We start from the raw sequence: 17250 nt of genomic DNA, 5'->3' as shown, positions 1-17250 counted from the left end.
AACACCAGAATTATAAGTTAATCTCCGTGAATCTTGTTATGTCACATGGAATTTAAGACCATTAACATAGTAACCAGAGTAGGCCATTATTTGGCAAAGGGGTTTTGATGCAAGATTCAATATTATATCATCTTGCACATTTGATATTTTGCGGTCTTTCACCTATCAAAAGATTTATGGTATAAATTAGGACCGAACTTAATTTAATGAAGAATTATGAAGATTTCTCTAACTTACATATATTTGAAACCATAATTCAAATTTAGTCTCTAACTTTTCAGCATCCTCACTTACACTCATTGATGGATTTTGTAGATATAATTGTTGTTTATACAAGCTGTGAAATAAGGTAATTTTGAGACAATTAGGATATTAAGAAAACAAATATAACGAGATAAAAGTTTGAGTGGAGAAGTTAACTTACTTGATGTATGGTTTGACCTCATCACAGTTTAAGAGTATGTATGTTCTTGCAGCATGATATTCTTGTTGATTTAACCATCTAGAAATAGATGCACCCATTGGTTTACCAACAAATTTGAAAATAGAAAGCATCGATGGGTCTATATTCTGAGTATCATCGGAATTTTAGGACATTTGTTCCGTCTGGTTTTAACATTATCAGCAAAATAATAGGAGCAAAAAGAAGATGTTTCCTCAACCATATAAGCATTACATATTGACTCTTCAACTCTTGCTTTATTACGAACATTATTCTTTAATTTTCTCAAAAACTCATTCAAATGGATACATCCATCTATACTGAACATGACCAGCTGTTTGTGCCTCATATGGTAAATGTAATGGCAGATGTTCCATTGAATAAAAAAAATTAGGTGAGAATATGCGCTCCAGTTTACAAAGTATGAGAGGAATGTCTGTTTTTAGCCAAAGCATATCGGTCATCATAATACACCTCGCTGTCAAATCTTTGAAAAATAGACTTAACTTCGTAAGTGCTTGCCAAACATTATTGGGAAGTAAATCATGAAAAGCTATTGGAATAAGTCTTTGCATGAGCATGTGGCAGTCAAGACTCTTTATTCTAAACATCTTTAACTTGTCCATATCAACACATCGAGCCATATTCGAAGCATATCCATCTGGGAATTTGATTTCTTTTAACCAACTACATAAAGCTTGGTTACCATCTTTGTCTAATGTATAACACGCTTTTGGAAACTTATTAGTTGTTTCATTCTGATGCAACTCTGGCATGTTAACTAATTCTTTTAATTCCTCATATGATTTTGCAGTGTCCTTTGTTCTTCCATGCACATTCATCACAGTGTTGAAGATATTATCAAAGAAATTTTTCTCAACATGCATCACATCTATATTATGTCGAATGAGTAGATACTTCCAATAAGGCAGCTCCTAGAAAATGCTCCTTTTCTTCCAACCGTACTTACACATCCTAACAAGATATTTATTTATCTCATCAGAATTAGGCTGAGATACTGTGAGAAATCCATAACTATCTATTTGTTCAATAATTTCTTCACCTGAAGCATGGACTGTTGGGGGAGATTTTCTGACTACAAAATTCTTTAGAAATTTTTTATTATTTCGCCTAAAAGGGTGATCAACTGGTAAAAATTTATGGAGATTATCAAACCAAGATACCTTCCCACTACAAGGTAATGAAAATGCATCGGACTCTGTCATGCAATGTGGGCATGCTAATTTACCAGCCGTACTCCATCCTGACAACATTGAGTATGCTAGAAAATCACTGATCGTCCATAATAAGGTAGCATGCAATGTAAAATTAGTTTTACTTGCAACATCATAAGTCATCGACCCTACATTCCATAATTCATTCAGCTCGGTAATTAAAGGTTGCAAGAAAATATCTATCTTATCTTTGGGATTGGTTGGACCAGGAATAAGCACGGTAAGGAACATAAATTCATCTTTCATGCACATCTATTGCGGTAAGTTGTACGGTGTTAATATAACTGGCCAAGATGAATATTGCTGTCCTGACTGACCAAATGGTTGAAATTCATCTGCAGAAAGTCCCAATCTCACATTATGTGGTTTCATTGCAAAGAAAGGAAATACAGTATCAAGATGTTTCCATGCAGGAGAATCACAAGGATGACACATTATACCTTCTTCGTGCTCATGCTTATGATGTCACATCATGTGGCAAGCTGTAGCTGCAGATAAATACAAGCGTTGAAGTCTAGCAGTTAATAGAAAATAATACATTACTTTCCAAGCAATATTGTTCCTCTTCTTCCTTGGTATGCGAGTACGATGCTTAAAACAAGGGTCAGTACAGATTTTACATTCATTCAGATCGTTGTCTTAATTCCAAAATATCATACAGTTGTTTATACAACAATCAATCTTCTCTACAGACAAACTTAAATCTCTGATCAATTTCTTTATTTCATAGAAGCTATCAGTTATTATGTTATCAGCAGGGAGCAACTCTGACATCAATTGGAAGATATCATCGTAACATCTTTTAGAAAAATGATGTTCTGCTTTCATATTCAATAATCTTGCAATAGCTGATAGTTAAGAATGACCGGAAGGAATGTCTTCCCACACTTCTCTTTCACTAGCCTTTAACATCTCATATAGTTGTTGATATTCAGGTGTTGATATTTCATCTATATTGGAATAATCAACTGCATTCATCGCATTATTAACCATTGATTGCATTGTAATATCAATATTAGTTGATGCTTCAAGAGCGGTAACAGTTATCCCAGATGACAACCCACCAGAAGGCCCAATTGGTTCATATAAATAAGGCTCTCCGTGACAATACCAATTGTAGTAATTTGACACAAAATCATTTCTACATAGATGCATTTTTACGGTATCATCATCACGGAAAGCTCTATTTTGACATTTTTTATGATTGCACGGACACTGTAATTCGGCACCATTCATACATTCTGGATGACTTTTAACAAAGTTCACAAACTGTTTAACTTCAGCAATAAAATCAGCTTTGAGAAATTCATTTTCTAATCGATTATACATCCAAGCTTTGTTCATGTACACTGTTACCTAATGAAAATATAATTTGAAACATTATTAAACTTGTATCACTTGAAATAAACTTAAATAAAGCATTTTGAGCTTAGTTTCATCTCATGATCTTCGTATCATATTACCAAAATTCTCCTCTACACTAAAGTAAATGAATGATAAACTTAGAATATAAAGATATTGTTTACGGTATCATTATAAACTTAGAATATCATGTTTTTGCTTAGAGAATCATTATAAACTTAGATTTTCTAATAAACATATGTTGTTGCTTAAACTTAGACTTTCTAGAAATCTCTACAACATTGACACCTCCAATTTGTACAGCCCTGGTTCACTCCAAGGATGGAAGTCCTCCTCACATGATGCTGCAAGAATTTGGATTCTCTTCTTCGCTCTGCACGAAGTAATAGGTGTTCGTGTGAGGATTGTACGAGCTGAGTAGCTCTTCGATCATTCCTTCATGGGGCTCTTTCTTCTCATCCTTCTTGCCTTCCTCTTTCTTTTCCTCTTTTGCTTCATCCTTCTTTGCTTCCTCTTTCTTAGGCTCTTCCTTCTTCTCCTCCTTCGCCGGCCCTACCGAGACAATGTCAGTCTTCCAGAATTTCCTCAATTTGCTCACAACATCCACAGGGTCGACGGACCCGACCACTGTCATTTTCCTCTCATTCATATGGATGGCGAGCGAATCAATCCCTGTTCCATAAAACTACAATATGATACAAGTATACTGTACACATAACACATGCAATGCAACTATACAATGAGCATAAAGTGAGTCTGAAATTCAACAAGTTGGATTACAAGGCAAAATACTACCTTGAAGGGTTGATACAACCTTCATCGCCTTCTGTTTCTCCTTACCATCACGTAAATTCAGTTTGACCACAATTTTCTGCAGGCGAAACACACATCAGTATGAACAATTCAGCAAGGTGTGGGATATGATACTTGGATGGCTAAATTCCAGCATATATATGTTGAAAAAGAATGATCTCGACCAAAAGAAAAAGGTAATTAAAGTTGAAAAATAGCTTCATCCTTCCCTCTCTTCTTTACTTGAAAGAAGAAGAGAGGGCTAATTTTAGCAGAGAACGAGCTTTTTAAGATCCTTAAACTCCACAAGAACATTCATTGAAGGATTAGGAGGTGAGAAGATGGCACAGAGTTGGTAAGCCATCCACTTTGCAGAAGAAGCGACATGGAGGATGATAGAAAGAACAGTAGTCACCTTCATCTTCTCTTAGAAAAGCCACCACCAGCTGCCCAATTGGCCAGTGAATCAGAAGGAGTGAAGGTTTAATTTCTACAAGTGAATTAGAAGGAGGGAAGTGAGGGTGGAAGTTTACAAGGGAAGGTGGAGGGGAGAAATGCTGATCTAAGAAGGCAGGTCATGTACGCAAATGAAATCGCAATGGACTTTTACAAGTGGTGATAAGGATGTAATTAAGACCCTAATTATAGGAATTGTTTATGAATAAATTTATTTATTATTTTTTTATTCAAATATATAAAAAATTATAAATTTTGATAATCTAAAATTGTTTATAAAATATTAAAAATAAGAAAAGTTGAGCTTGAACTTGAGCTTGAATTCAATAAGATTTTTTGATAAGTAAATAAAGAAGCTTGAGCACAATTAAATTCAACTCGGCTTGGCCCTTTCCCAGCTCCTAAATGCATATTCTGCTAAGCTCAATCCTAGTTTACAATTTTGTTTTTTAGAGAAGAAAGTATTATAAGACATAATTTTGATGACAAAAACCTTAGAATATATATATATATATATATATATATATATATGACCTGAGACGATGATATAAAAATAAATAGCATAAGTAAATCTTTTAACATGAAATGGTTGATGAATTAGTAAGAATCAAGAATGTTAATTTGAAATCATTATTGTTTACATCCTAATGTATTGCACATGAAGCTTAAACAATAACTATATCTAAGTTTTTTGTTTTTTTTATATATAACTAATTGGTGTTGTTGGAGTGTGATATGGCTCATGGCATGTGATGTAGAGATTAATAATTAAATATATTGGCACACTAACACTTAAAAGAGTCTCCACTTTAAGATATGTGAATTTTCAAATGATCAAAAATAGATCCACCTGAATTCTGTGGTTATTAGAAAGGATTAATTAATTTGATTTTGCGTAAAGTCTCTTTCATAGTGGTTACTTCATCCGAGATCTCCACTAGCTTTACTTACTTTGCCTCCCCTCTCTTTAATTCCCTTTTCACTTTAAATGTTGAATCATATATCCATACTTCTAATGAAAATTTGAGAGTGATTTAATTTATCGATAATGACCAAAGAAAAGAGTTATTAGAAAGGATTAATTAATTTGATTTCGCGTAAAGTCTCTTTCACAGTTACTTCATCCGAGATCTCCACTGGCCTACTTTGCCACCCCTCTATTTCCACCCCTCTATTTCCCTTTTCACTTTAAATGTTGAATCATATCTATACTTCTAATGAAAAATTGAGAGTGATTTAATTTATCTATAATGACCAAAGAAACGAGTTTGACAAAAATTTAATAAAGATATTGATGCGGTTGAATATTTGGCAAAGGTGAAACGTAAGTTTATAATAGTGTGATATTGTCCATTTTAAATTTAGGTCCTCATATTTTTACTATTGGACTTTACCTAAAAGGTCTCATACCAATAAAGATATTCTATATATTTTAAATTAATTATCTTTACCAAAGATTTCCAATATAGGACTTTGATTGAATCCCAACAATCTTTCTCTTAAACGACGAACCACAATTGCTCTCATGGTTCGGGCCTCCCTCGAGCATCCAATCACTCTTAAGCTATTCCGGACCTACCCGTGAGCATCTAATGATCCTGACTTGTTTCAAGACTCCCTGTAAGCATCTGCGTCCGATCACTTTTTGACTTGCTTCAGGTCTCCTCGCAAGCATCTGGTTACCCTGACCTGCTTCGAGCCTCCCCGCAAACAATTAGTCATCCTGAATTGCTTCAGGCCTCCCTGCGAACATCCGGTCACGCTGACCTGTTCCGGACCTCCCCGCAAGCATCCGGTCACTCTGACCTGCCTCGGGCCTTTCCCGCGAGCATCTACATCTGGTCACTTTGACCTACTCCGAGCCTTCCCGGTGAGTATTCGGTCACCTTGACCTGTTTCGGACCTCCCGACGAGCATCGGGTCACCCTGACTTACTCGTCTCTCCGCAAGTATCCGGTCACCCTGATTTTCTCCAGGCCTCCCCGTAAACATCCAATCATTATGACCTGCTTCAGGACCTTCCCGCAAGCATCCGATCAACCTAACCTATCCCGAGCCCACCTCAACTTCTTTCAAGACCACCCCACATGACATTTGGTTTAGACCATGGCTCTGATACCATTTGTTGCGATCAAAGGATGTTCATATTTCTCCACAATGACATGATATTGTCCACTTTAGACCTAGACCTTTATGACTTTACTCTTGAGTTCTCTTCAAAAAATTTCATATCAATAGAGATATCCTACGTCATTTTAAACTTATGATTTTTATTACTTAGATTCAATTCCAATAAAATCACCCCTCGACTGACCACCACAGCTACTCGTAGGGACATGATGTTGCTAATATACATGATGGATCCTGAAGTGGATGCCTTCCCAATGAAGATTGTCTTACACACAGAAACATACGTCAGAGGGCGTTTCTAACAAATCCTCTCTATTCTTAAGTGACGATAGTGTCGTAGAAGGTAGCGCTATTGCAATAGCGGAGAATGAATCTATTCAGATATTAAGATCAAGATCTAGATGAGGATTATCATGCTCCGCGATGTAATTCCCACACATTTAGATTAATAAATTTATCAAATTTATTTATTATTTTCTTTGTATGCAATGAAATCTATATATGGATGGAACAGCAGATGGAACAAAACAAAAATACAACAGTAATTTATCAAACGGAGCACCTAAGTTTTTGAATTTATGAAAGATACATGTTATTCTAGTATTTACCAAAGGATGTATCTTTTCAAGTGCTCTTCTCATTTTACCCTTCTGACAATCTGACTTTTTCTATTATTTTTCTTTTCTCTATCTTTTTTCTCTCTCTTCTATTTTCTCTCTCCTATGCATGCCACTTCTCTTAATTTTTCTCTCTTTTCTTTTCTTCTCTTCTTTTTTTTTCATGCATGCATTACATATAGATAACATTTTATAAGGTTTAATTAATTTTTTATAACATTTTAATACATTTGGAGAAGTCGAAATAAACAATAGATAACATATTTGAACTCTTTGCAATATCAGAAATACACAGAAATTGAAATGGGTGCAATCGGAGCTCTTTGGGTCCATCAGTAGATTTTAATCAAAATCCATTGATAGATCTAGAGAGCTCTGATTGCAGACATTTAAATTCCGGTGAATTTTTGAGGTTACAAGGAGTTCAAATATGTTATCAATTGTTTATTTCAACTTTTTGAATGCTTTAAAATGTAATAAAGAAGAATCGCTAAAAACTACCATATTGGGCCTGATATGGAATCGTCTAAATTGAACTTGATATAAAATGATATCAGACCCACATTGAGCCTAATATGATTTCATATCAGGTCCAACTTATTTTCTTTTTGATGATGATATTTCTTTCTCAGTATTGATTTTACCAACTGCCTTTTTACTTCTGTGACTCTGATTTGTAACTATTGCTATTGCAGCTTGAGCTTGCTTAAAATTGTCTAAATTTATTTTTCTCACCACACCCAAAATGTCAAACTCGCTGTCAATATTTTCTAGATCATCAAATATGTCCCTTTTCACTTGTTTCTTCTTTTTCTTCTTCTTGGCTCCTTGATTTTTGAGAATTTCCATCATCTTCCCAAGAGGAACCTCATTGTCATCTCCATTCTCTTCTATAATCATTCCATCATCTGCAACAGCTAAATCACCCTAAAATATAGCATGAACAACAATTGTGTAGTCAAAATATGATGAACCAGATGGTTATAGATGTATCAAATTTACAATTCTGAATTTTTTCTTAGATCCTGTATATAGATACCATTTTTTTATTCTCAAGTCTAAGAGCTTCAAAATGGGCCAAGGCACTATCACTACTTAACCATGTCCGTTTTTTATCATCTTAAGAAGGGGATAAAACAAAGTTCAGTCAAAAAGCAACACAAATATAATTTCAAAAAGAAATTAATAAAAATATAAAGAAAATAAGAATTTGGGAAATACAATTGGCTAACGTCTAACGTCTAACGTCTAACGTCTGGTCTGATATGTCCTGAAAAATACAATTGGTTAATGTTGGGCCTGATATGGATAGTTGGCTAACATTCGAGATAAAACTATCTCCGAAATAGATTCAAGAGATGCGATTTTTCTCTAAACAGAGTTCCCAACCAGAGGTGATGTTAATAAAAGAGTTCCTCTATTTGAGAAGGATGAGATATTATCAACAAAAGAGGTGTCAAAAGGGATGTCTGAGTCTAGTCAACTAAGTGAGAGTGATATGCCAAATCATGAATTGACTTCTCAACAGCCCAACTTACAAAGAAGTGTTCGTAAAATCAAACCTAAGAAGAGGTTTGATATTGAGAATGAGGCATTGATGACACTCTTAGTTGACGATGACAAACCTCAATCCATTGAGGAAGCATTGGGATGTAAAGTTAGAGAAAAATGAAAAGTTGCAATAGTTGAAGAGATAGAGTCTATGATTCAGAATCATGTTTGGAACTTAGTCGATCTTCTTATGAGCTGAAAGACTATTAGGAATAAGTGAATTCTCAAGATAAAGAGGAAAGCTGATGGATCGATTAATAGATACAAAACTCGTTTGGTTGTAAAAGTATACGTCCAAATTGAGGCTATTGACTTTGAAGAGATATTTTCTCCCGTACTGAAATTTATATCAATACGAGTTATTTAGGCCTTTGTGGCATATCATGATTTGGAATTAATCAAATGGATGTAAAAATTATTTTCCTTAATGGTGAGTTTGACAAGGAAATCTATATTATTCAACTAGAATGTTTCATTGCTTAAGGCCAAGAGGAGAAAGTATGTAGACTTAAAAAGTCTATATATGAGCTAAAGTAAGTATCAAGACAATGGAACATAAGATTTAATGAAGTCATTTTATCTTATGATTTCGAGATGATCAATGAGGATCATTGCGTTTTCTTGAAAAGAGAAAAAGAAAAATATGTTATTTTATCACTATATGTTGATGATATGCTGATAGCAAGAAATGACATAAGGTATATGAAAGAAGTTAAGAAGTGACTGCCATCACAATTTGATACACCGAATATGGGAGAAGCTAAATACATCTTAGGGATAAAGATCATTAGAGATTATCCTAAATGACTTTTGGGTATGTCACAAGAGTCTTATATAAATAAGATGTTACATCATTTTAGCATGTCAAATTACAATGTAGAACATACACCTATTGTGAAAAGTACTATTTTGAGCAAGAGTATATGTCCCAAAACTCCATAAGAAATAGCTAAAATGAATAAAAAAATCATATGTCAGTATTATTGGTAGTTTGATGTATACTATGTTATGTACACGTCCCGATATCAGCCCTGTTGTTGGCTTAGTGAGTCGCTTCCAGCCAAACTCAGGACCTAGACACTGGAAGGCGGTAAAAATGATATTCAAATATCTGAAGTCGGCAATAAATTATTGTCTCTATTTCCAAGGATCAGATATGAGTTTGATAGGTTATTCAGATGCAGATTGGGCTGGTGACCTGGATGATAGAAAATTCACATTAGGCTATGCGTTTTTACTGAATGGTGGCACCATCTAATGGAACAACAAGAAACAAGTTTATGTAGATTCGTCAACTATCGAAGTTGAATATGTGGCATATTCAACGGCTATGCAAAAAGCATTCTGGTTGAGAATGTTCCTAAAGCATCTGAAAATTACTGAAGATAGTGGAAGTCCAGTAACTATCTACTATAATAGTCAAGCTGCAATAACATTTTTCAAGGATCCCAAATATCACAGCAAAGACAAGCATATAGCTATAAAATATAACTTTGTGAGGGATATTGTGGATAAAAAAAGTAATTCTTAAGTATGTCCCTACATGTGCTATGCTTACAGATCATTTTACTAAGTTAATGACTAGAGAGTCATTTAAAGAACATGTAAAGTTTTTAGGACTTTGTAGAATATAACAAGATTGTAATAACAATCAGATGTTGTGATTTGATTATCTTATTTGCCATAATTTATTCAGTGTATATGTTATTTTTATTACATTCATATAAGATCTCAGTGAGCATGTGCCAGGTAGATATTGGTCTACTCACATGGACAATCATCTTTATTTGTTAAGTACAAATAGAGATAAGACTGTTACCAAGGATGGATCTAGAAATTAGAGATGGATTGTGCTAATCCCGAATTGAGTGAGTCCGTCATGCCAAGGACACCATAGAAGAGGTCTGAGTTCACTTCATGCGATCAAGTTACCATCTCGTCTTTCTTATATTTCACTGAATTTTAAATTTTATTAAATGATTTTTTTATTATTTATGAAATTGTTAAGTTAATTTATCAATAATAATATCTAATTCTTAGATACTGAAAATTTAGGGGTCATCGTAAAAGGTCTGATCATTGACGTTGGTGTTAAAGAGTTTGTTGTTGACAATGAGGTAGAGGTAGTCTCTGTCCATGAGCCCAGTGCGAGACCATGCTTGATCGTCTCATGTGGGAGCTCAATCTATAACTGCTTACCTCCTGCGTCGATGTAAGGGTATGCCGACATAGAGGACATGTCAATCCAGACATGGTAGCCGCGGTTGAAAGTGATCATGTTGATGACTACGCCTTTGGGGTGACGGCTTGGCCACAAGTAGCGACAGTGAAAGGGCATGAGGACGAATAAACAAGGGGGAGGAGGGAGACGATATCGTCGAGGGAGGATGAGTAGAAAACGACAATGGGACGAGCGAGGTGAGTGAGACGAAGAATTGAACTATGGTTTCAGAGTCAAAGATAAGGAGGGTAGAAACAATGGCTACCGTCCATGTCTAGAGTTGGCTGGTAGCTAAAAAAATAGCAAGTATGTATGTTGTAAGTTTAATCTAAATGGATGGGAGAAAGAAAATATCTGTATTTATAATTATAATAAAAAATTATTTAAACAAATATATAGTTGAATTAAAAATAAAATCTAAGGTGCAAAAATTTTTTGTCAACCATAAATTTGTAAACTATGTCTCCAACCCTACGTGTAAATTAAAAATTTTGAATTAATAAAAAAATTGAAAACAAAGCAACATATGCTTTTTTTTTTTTTCTCTTCTTTTGACTTGGTATTTACAATGGTTAAGAATTATTGGTTTTGTTTTTTTTCCCTTCTTTACATAGTACATGGATGGAGCCACTCAGGGTTGGGCTACAGCCCAGGATAGCCCCTTAGTGGCTCCGTCTCTGACCGTTATTTATGGGCAGTAGTTGTGAATAGAGACGGATCCATAAGTTAAGGTTGTCTTGATAAGTGTGTCAATATGAGATCATTTATGTGTTAATAATGATCAAAGTAAATGCACCCACCATTTATTGAACCTGTTAAAGACCATATTGAAATTCATATATTGAATTCAGGATTAGACATTAGGTATGTCTAGATCAAAATATGTATGATGTTAAATTTGAGAAAAGCATGCACTCTTTTTTATAAAGAGAAAAACGATGTAGTATGTGATTTATACCACATGTGTCATTGCGATAAAAAGGGTAGTAGGAGAATGGATCCTTGTTTCTCTACTATGTAAGACCTTTGAGATTATAAGTTAATCTCAGTTTTTGCCCTTAGTGACTATTTAACTGTTTACTTGAAGTTTTAATCAGTGTCTGTTATTTTAGCATGTATCCTATGACTATGGATGATTCGGTCTATAGAGCATAACTAGGAAAGAGATTGATTAGAATGAATAGATTCTATCTAAAAATGAAGATTAAATAGATTTACATCTTTTGATATTATTACTGGTCGACCTATTTCTGTTATGTATAGAAATGATTGTGAATATTGAATATGGAATATACTCTTGACAAAATAGTCATTATGAGGAGTAGAGATGTTCATTTTGATGTAAATGAAGATTATTTAATATTGGTAAATAGCAAGACATGGAGATCTCCAAGATAATAGTTGTGTGCCACTGGGAGACTGGATACTTCCTGCATAACAAATATGTACCGCTAGGAGAGAGACTATATGTCATTATGAGAGTGTCTCTGATTCATTTGGAAGAGCAGCTAAGTAAAGTGTAATAACTTTGTTAGCATTGATTGCTCAAATAATGACTATATAAGGTGTAACAATCTTTTTAGCATCTATCGCTCAGTGTACTTGCTGTCGCACGAACCATTTTCTCTAAGTATGAATTGGATGCTCTGATATGGTCTTTATAACTAACTCTTATATAGTCTTTATGACTTGATTCTTAGATAGTCTTTATGACTAGATTCTCGTATAGTCTATGTGACTTAATTCTATTTAGTCTTTGAAATTAATTAGCCTTGGTAACTTGACTTGGATGAGTGGGAGATGTTCCTAATGGAAATATGAGATCATGGGGGTTGCCCATGATGCGCATAATGCCCACATTTAATTGGGGCAAATGACCATACTACCCTTTAGGGTTCCCATTATAAATATATCCAAGTCATTTAACGAGAAGAGATGTGACGTGACGAGTGTTGGTTGCTACTCGGAAAACCTAACGGTTCCACCGTACACAAATTTTGTACAAAGGTCTGAACATTTTCCTAGCTACCATGTGTTCTTTTAAATTAAACTTGAATCTCTTGCGGAACTTAACACGTTTGATCCTAAGTTTAATTTATTTGTTCTTTTAGGTTTAGACTTGGATCTCCTGCAGAACTTAACACGTTCGATCCAAATCACCTAGGTCACCAAGACAATTAAATATCTATTTCCAAAATCGGCTTCCAGTACTGCATGGCGAGGCACATGACCTTCTTGGATATGGGAGCAACCACCACCGACTAGACAAAGCCTTTTAAGGAAATTAAATATTTAACCTTCCCATAGTAACCCTAGGTTAACCTCTAAGAACAATCAAATCACAAGGAAAAGAAAAAAAATAAAAGAACACAATTTCGAAAACTAATTCGAAAAACTAGAATCGCATGCCTCTTGTATTTGGTATTTTTATAAAGAAACAAAACTAACATGATGCGGAAAACAATATTAGTTATACATTTCTTTGTGAATAATGACCTCTTGATCTTCTATCGTATTCCTCTTCTAATCTCGGACGTTGTATGAGCAACGATCTTCCGAGACGAGGACCACCTAGCACCTTCTTCTCCTTCCTTCAAGTTTCGGCCAAGCACAAAGCTTCCAAAGGATGAAGATCTTTTTCCACCAACCAAGCTCCAAGGGATGCAAGCTTTCTCTCCTTCTTCTCCAAGCTAAAATCCGGCCACCACTTGATCTCCAAGGAAGATGAGAGGTTCGGCCACACCAAGGAGAGGAGAGAACTTGAAGGGGCCGGCCACACCAAGGAAGAAAAGAGGGAGAAAATAGAATAGAGGTTGTTACCACAAAAGCACCCAAACCCCCTCTTTTATAATCCTTTAGGCTTGGCAAATAAGGAAAATTTAATAAAAACTTTCTTAACTCTATTGCCATTGAAAAGGAAAATTTTAATTAATTAAAATTAAAATCCTTTTCTTAGTGTATATGGCCGGCCACCTCAAATAAGCAAACAAGGAAAATTTTCGCTAGAAAAATTAAAGCTTCCTAATTTGCTTCCGGAGAAATTTTAAAATAAAATTTCTTTTTAATAATCCCTTCATGATTGATGCTATAAAAGGAAATTTCTATAATTTTAAAATTTAACTTTTCAACATATGGATGATAAATAAGTAAAGTTTTTACCAAAATTAAAATCAACCTTTTAATCTACAAATAAGGAAAGAGATTTAACTCTCTTAATCTTTTGTAGAATCTTATAAAAGGAAATATTTTAATTTTTAAACTCTCTTTTAAATCATGTATTCCACATAAGAAAATATTTAAAATTAAAATTCCTTTTGTATTTTTAATGGCCGACCACCTAGACTTGGGTTCAAGCTAGGGCCGGCCACCCATGGACCAAGGCTTGACCGGCCCTAGCTTGGTCCCCAAGCTATCTTGGCCGTCCCCTATAACATGGGTATGAAGGTGGGTATAAGTGGGTATAGTACTCTATAACTAAGAGGCTACGATAGGGATCGAGAGGAGGAATTGGTTTTGGTCTCCCGATAAAATTAAGCATCCCGTGTTCGCCCCAAACACACAACTTAATTTTATCAATAATAATTCATTCCACTAGAGAACTATTATTAAACTACCGCACCAATCCCAAATTACATTTTTGGGCTCCTTCTTATTATGAGTGTGTTAGTCTCCCTGTGTTTAGGATGTCGAATGTCCATTAATTAAGTGAGTTACTGACAACTCATTTAATTAATATCTTAGTCCAAGAGTAGTACCACTCAACCTTATCGTTATGTCGGACTAAGTCCACCTGCAGGGTTTAACATGACAATCCTTATGAGCTCCTCTTGGGGACATTCTCAACCTAGATTTCTAGGACACAGTTTCCTTTTATAATCAACAACACACACTATAAGTGATATCATTTCCCAACTTATTGGGCTTATTGATTTATCAAACTAAATCTCACCCATTGATAAATTAAAGAAATAAATATCAAATATATGTGCTTGTTATTATATTAGGATTAAGAGCACACACTTCCATAATAACTGAGGTTTTTGTTCCTTTATAAAGTCAGTATAAAAAAAACGACCTCTAATGGTCCTATTCAATACACTTTAAGTGTACTAGTGTAATTATATAGTTAAGATAAACTAATACCTAATTACACTACGACCTTCCAATGGTTTGTTCATTTCCATCTTAGTCGTGAGCTACTGTTTATAATTTATAAGGTACTGATAACATTATCTTCTGTATGTGATACCACATACTATGTTATCTACAATATAAATTAATTGAACAACTACAAACAAATATAGACAATTTGACCAAATGTGATTCTTTATTCAAAATAAATGTCTACAAAAGTTTAGGCTTTCAGTATACACTCTAACAACGAGAATAGAGAAGGGGTTGAGTAGTTGTAAATATGAGATTTGTTTTCACGTAGAAGAACATATGAGGCTGCGGGACTTAGTTTGTGAAATTATGAAGAGTTTTTCGATTCTGTGATCGCTCTTCTGACCGCAAGAGGCGCCTTCCTCTATACAACATTTTCTCCTCTCTGAATTTTACCGTAACGAGGTATGATTTATTATTTCGCACAATGAATTTCTATTATAATTCCATCAATGAGAAGGGAAGTCACTGGAATCTGGATGCCGTGAAGAAAAACAGAAGGCTACCAGCGGTGTCGGGTTGCTGGTAATGGCCGGTTGTTGCTGTGGTTGCTGGAAAAGAGCAGCGTAAGCAGGAAGGCTGCTGCTGCTGAGAAGAGGAGGGCTGATGCTAGTCTCTTGCTGGAAGATCAGAAAGAAAAGTAAAATAGGAAAATTAAGGGTGGAATAACTGCTGGATTCAATCCGACTTTAATTCGATATTCTTATTTCGTGTTTAATGATTTAGTTCGATTCAAAATTTCCATAATTTATCTGCATATATGTAACTGGGAAAACGATAATACTGAGCCGTCAGGAGCGAGCGTTACCACGTTTGCTCTAATTGTACAATACCGAAGGCCACTGTGGGTCATTTTCAGACCCATAACTACAAGGACTATTATAATTGGACTGGAGCCTGCCATAAAAAGCTCGTAGAGTAAGAACTTATACCATTAGAGTGGAGAGTTCAGGGAGTTTATCCCCAGTGTAACTGGTGATTGTAAATCTTCATGTATCAAAGTGTTACGTTGGCGTGTTGTCCTGGCAGGAGGGATCAATTAACTCTTCATTTCAAATTTCACAAAACGGTACGAGGACAAAAATTTTTCTCTTCGTTTCAAATTTTAAGACAAAAGAAGCTAAGGGACTATGAGTTGAGAGGTAGCAGAGTGGCATGAGCATTTGCTCATTCACCACCATGTCTCCTGATAGAAACTAGATACTATGCCATTATCACACTTTGTAGATCATAAACCCAGATACTCATATTCTTCCCAAAACTCTCATTCTGTTGAACATAATAACGTTACCTTTATCTTCTTTTCAATTTATACTTGATTTAATTTTACTGTCTCATCATATTTTTAAACTAATCAGACAGAAGGAAACCTGAACAAGAACATACAATTTCCACTGGTCCTCCACCAAGCCGTCGGCACTCCGATCACACGTCATGGCATCATTCGTTCTCCTCCTTCCACAGCTCCGGCCAGTTCTTCTGCGCCTGCTCCCACCCCAGCAGGCTCCCTTCCCTCTCCGGGTCCCAGCTCGAAGACAGAGTCCCGTAGGCGATCCCCATCGCTGACGTCCCAAACGAGAGCAAGATAGTGAGGAACGGCAGCCACGCCGGAACCTCCCACAGCCCGCCCTTCTTCACCAACCCCTCCAGGTACAGCAACACGAAGCCGGACGCCATCGGACCCCCGACGGAGATCAGAATCCGCCGGAGCATCCGATCCAACACCACTTGGGGAATCTCGTCGTCTTCGCTGCTGCCTTTGCGGCTCCCGCTGCCGTCGCCGCGAAGCGCGGTGTCATCTCCTTTGGACCGAGACTTGTGGTCGGCAGGTGCCGGGACACCGAAGCCTCTGCTTCCTTGAGCGCGCTGCGGAGTTGCGAAGCCTCTGTTTGAGCATTTAATCGAGGAGATTCTGGTCTGGCGGGAGGCCGTTCCCGCGAGATAACTCGGAAGGAATACAACGTGGTGCGAGAGCGTGCCCATCTCTTGTTTGAAGAAAAGCTTCAACAATCAGTTCTTTATCTGGCTAGCAAAATGGGTGGTGCTACCTGTTGTTGCCTTATCCCACGAATAAAATATATTTTAGGCTTGGCACGAGATATTTTGGGCTCTACGAGTATCATCCTGCTTTTGTTTCTTGGTTCCAGAAATGTATTCGATATTTTGGGTTGGTACCGTTTGCCGTCAGTCAGTACTCTTCTAGAATTTATTTTGTTAGCCAGTTAAAAATTTTGTACCAGATTGATTACCTCCTGAAAATTAAAAATCTAATTTAAAAAA

The 17250-nt window shown here is 35.8% G+C and overlaps 2 protein-coding genes across 2 annotated transcripts; both read right to left on the bottom strand.

Moving 5' to 3' along the window:
• Window positions 1–3193: 3193 nt before the first annotated feature.
• Window positions 3194–4398, bottom strand: LOC122049495 (heavy metal-associated isoprenylated plant protein 39-like). The gene is made up of 3 exons (XM_042610870.1): window positions 4247–4398; window positions 3835–3910; window positions 3194–3711 (listed from the first exon to the last, which is right to left on the bottom strand). Exons 1-3 carry the CDS (start codon window positions 4250–4252, stop codon window positions 3374–3376), a joined length of 420 nt encoding a protein of 139 aa, XP_042466804.1. The 5' UTR covers window positions 4253–4398; the 3' UTR covers window positions 3194–3373.
• Window positions 4399–16217: 11819 nt separating this feature from the next.
• Window positions 16218–17032, bottom strand: LOC122049494 (uncharacterized protein PAM68-like). Its single transcript, XM_042610869.1, has one exon. It carries the CDS (start codon window positions 16951–16953, stop codon window positions 16411–16413), a length of 543 nt encoding a protein of 180 aa, XP_042466803.1. The 5' UTR covers window positions 16954–17032; the 3' UTR covers window positions 16218–16410.
• Between the last annotated feature and the right edge of the window lie 218 nt (window positions 17033–17250).

Source organism: Zingiber officinale, chromosome 2B, assembly GCF_018446385.1.
Source record: "Zingiber officinale cultivar Zhangliang chromosome 2B, Zo_v1.1, whole genome shotgun sequence".
In the NCBI taxonomy this organism is placed as follows: domain Eukaryota; kingdom Viridiplantae; phylum Streptophyta; class Magnoliopsida; order Zingiberales; family Zingiberaceae; genus Zingiber; species Zingiber officinale.
Note: the sequence above shows the minus strand (reverse complement) of the source record. Positions and strands in the feature narration are given on the sequence as shown.

Coding starts and splice junctions, on each gene's coding strand:
- LOC122049495 (XM_042610870.1), bottom strand. Junction 3,712..3,834: donor GGTTGTATCAACCCTTCAAG/GTAGTATTTTGC, acceptor TTTATGGAACAG/GGATTGATTCGCTCGCCATC.
- LOC122049494 (XM_042610869.1), bottom strand. CDS start 16,953: ATGGGCACGCTCTCGCACCACGTTGTATTCCTTCCGAGTTATCTCGCG.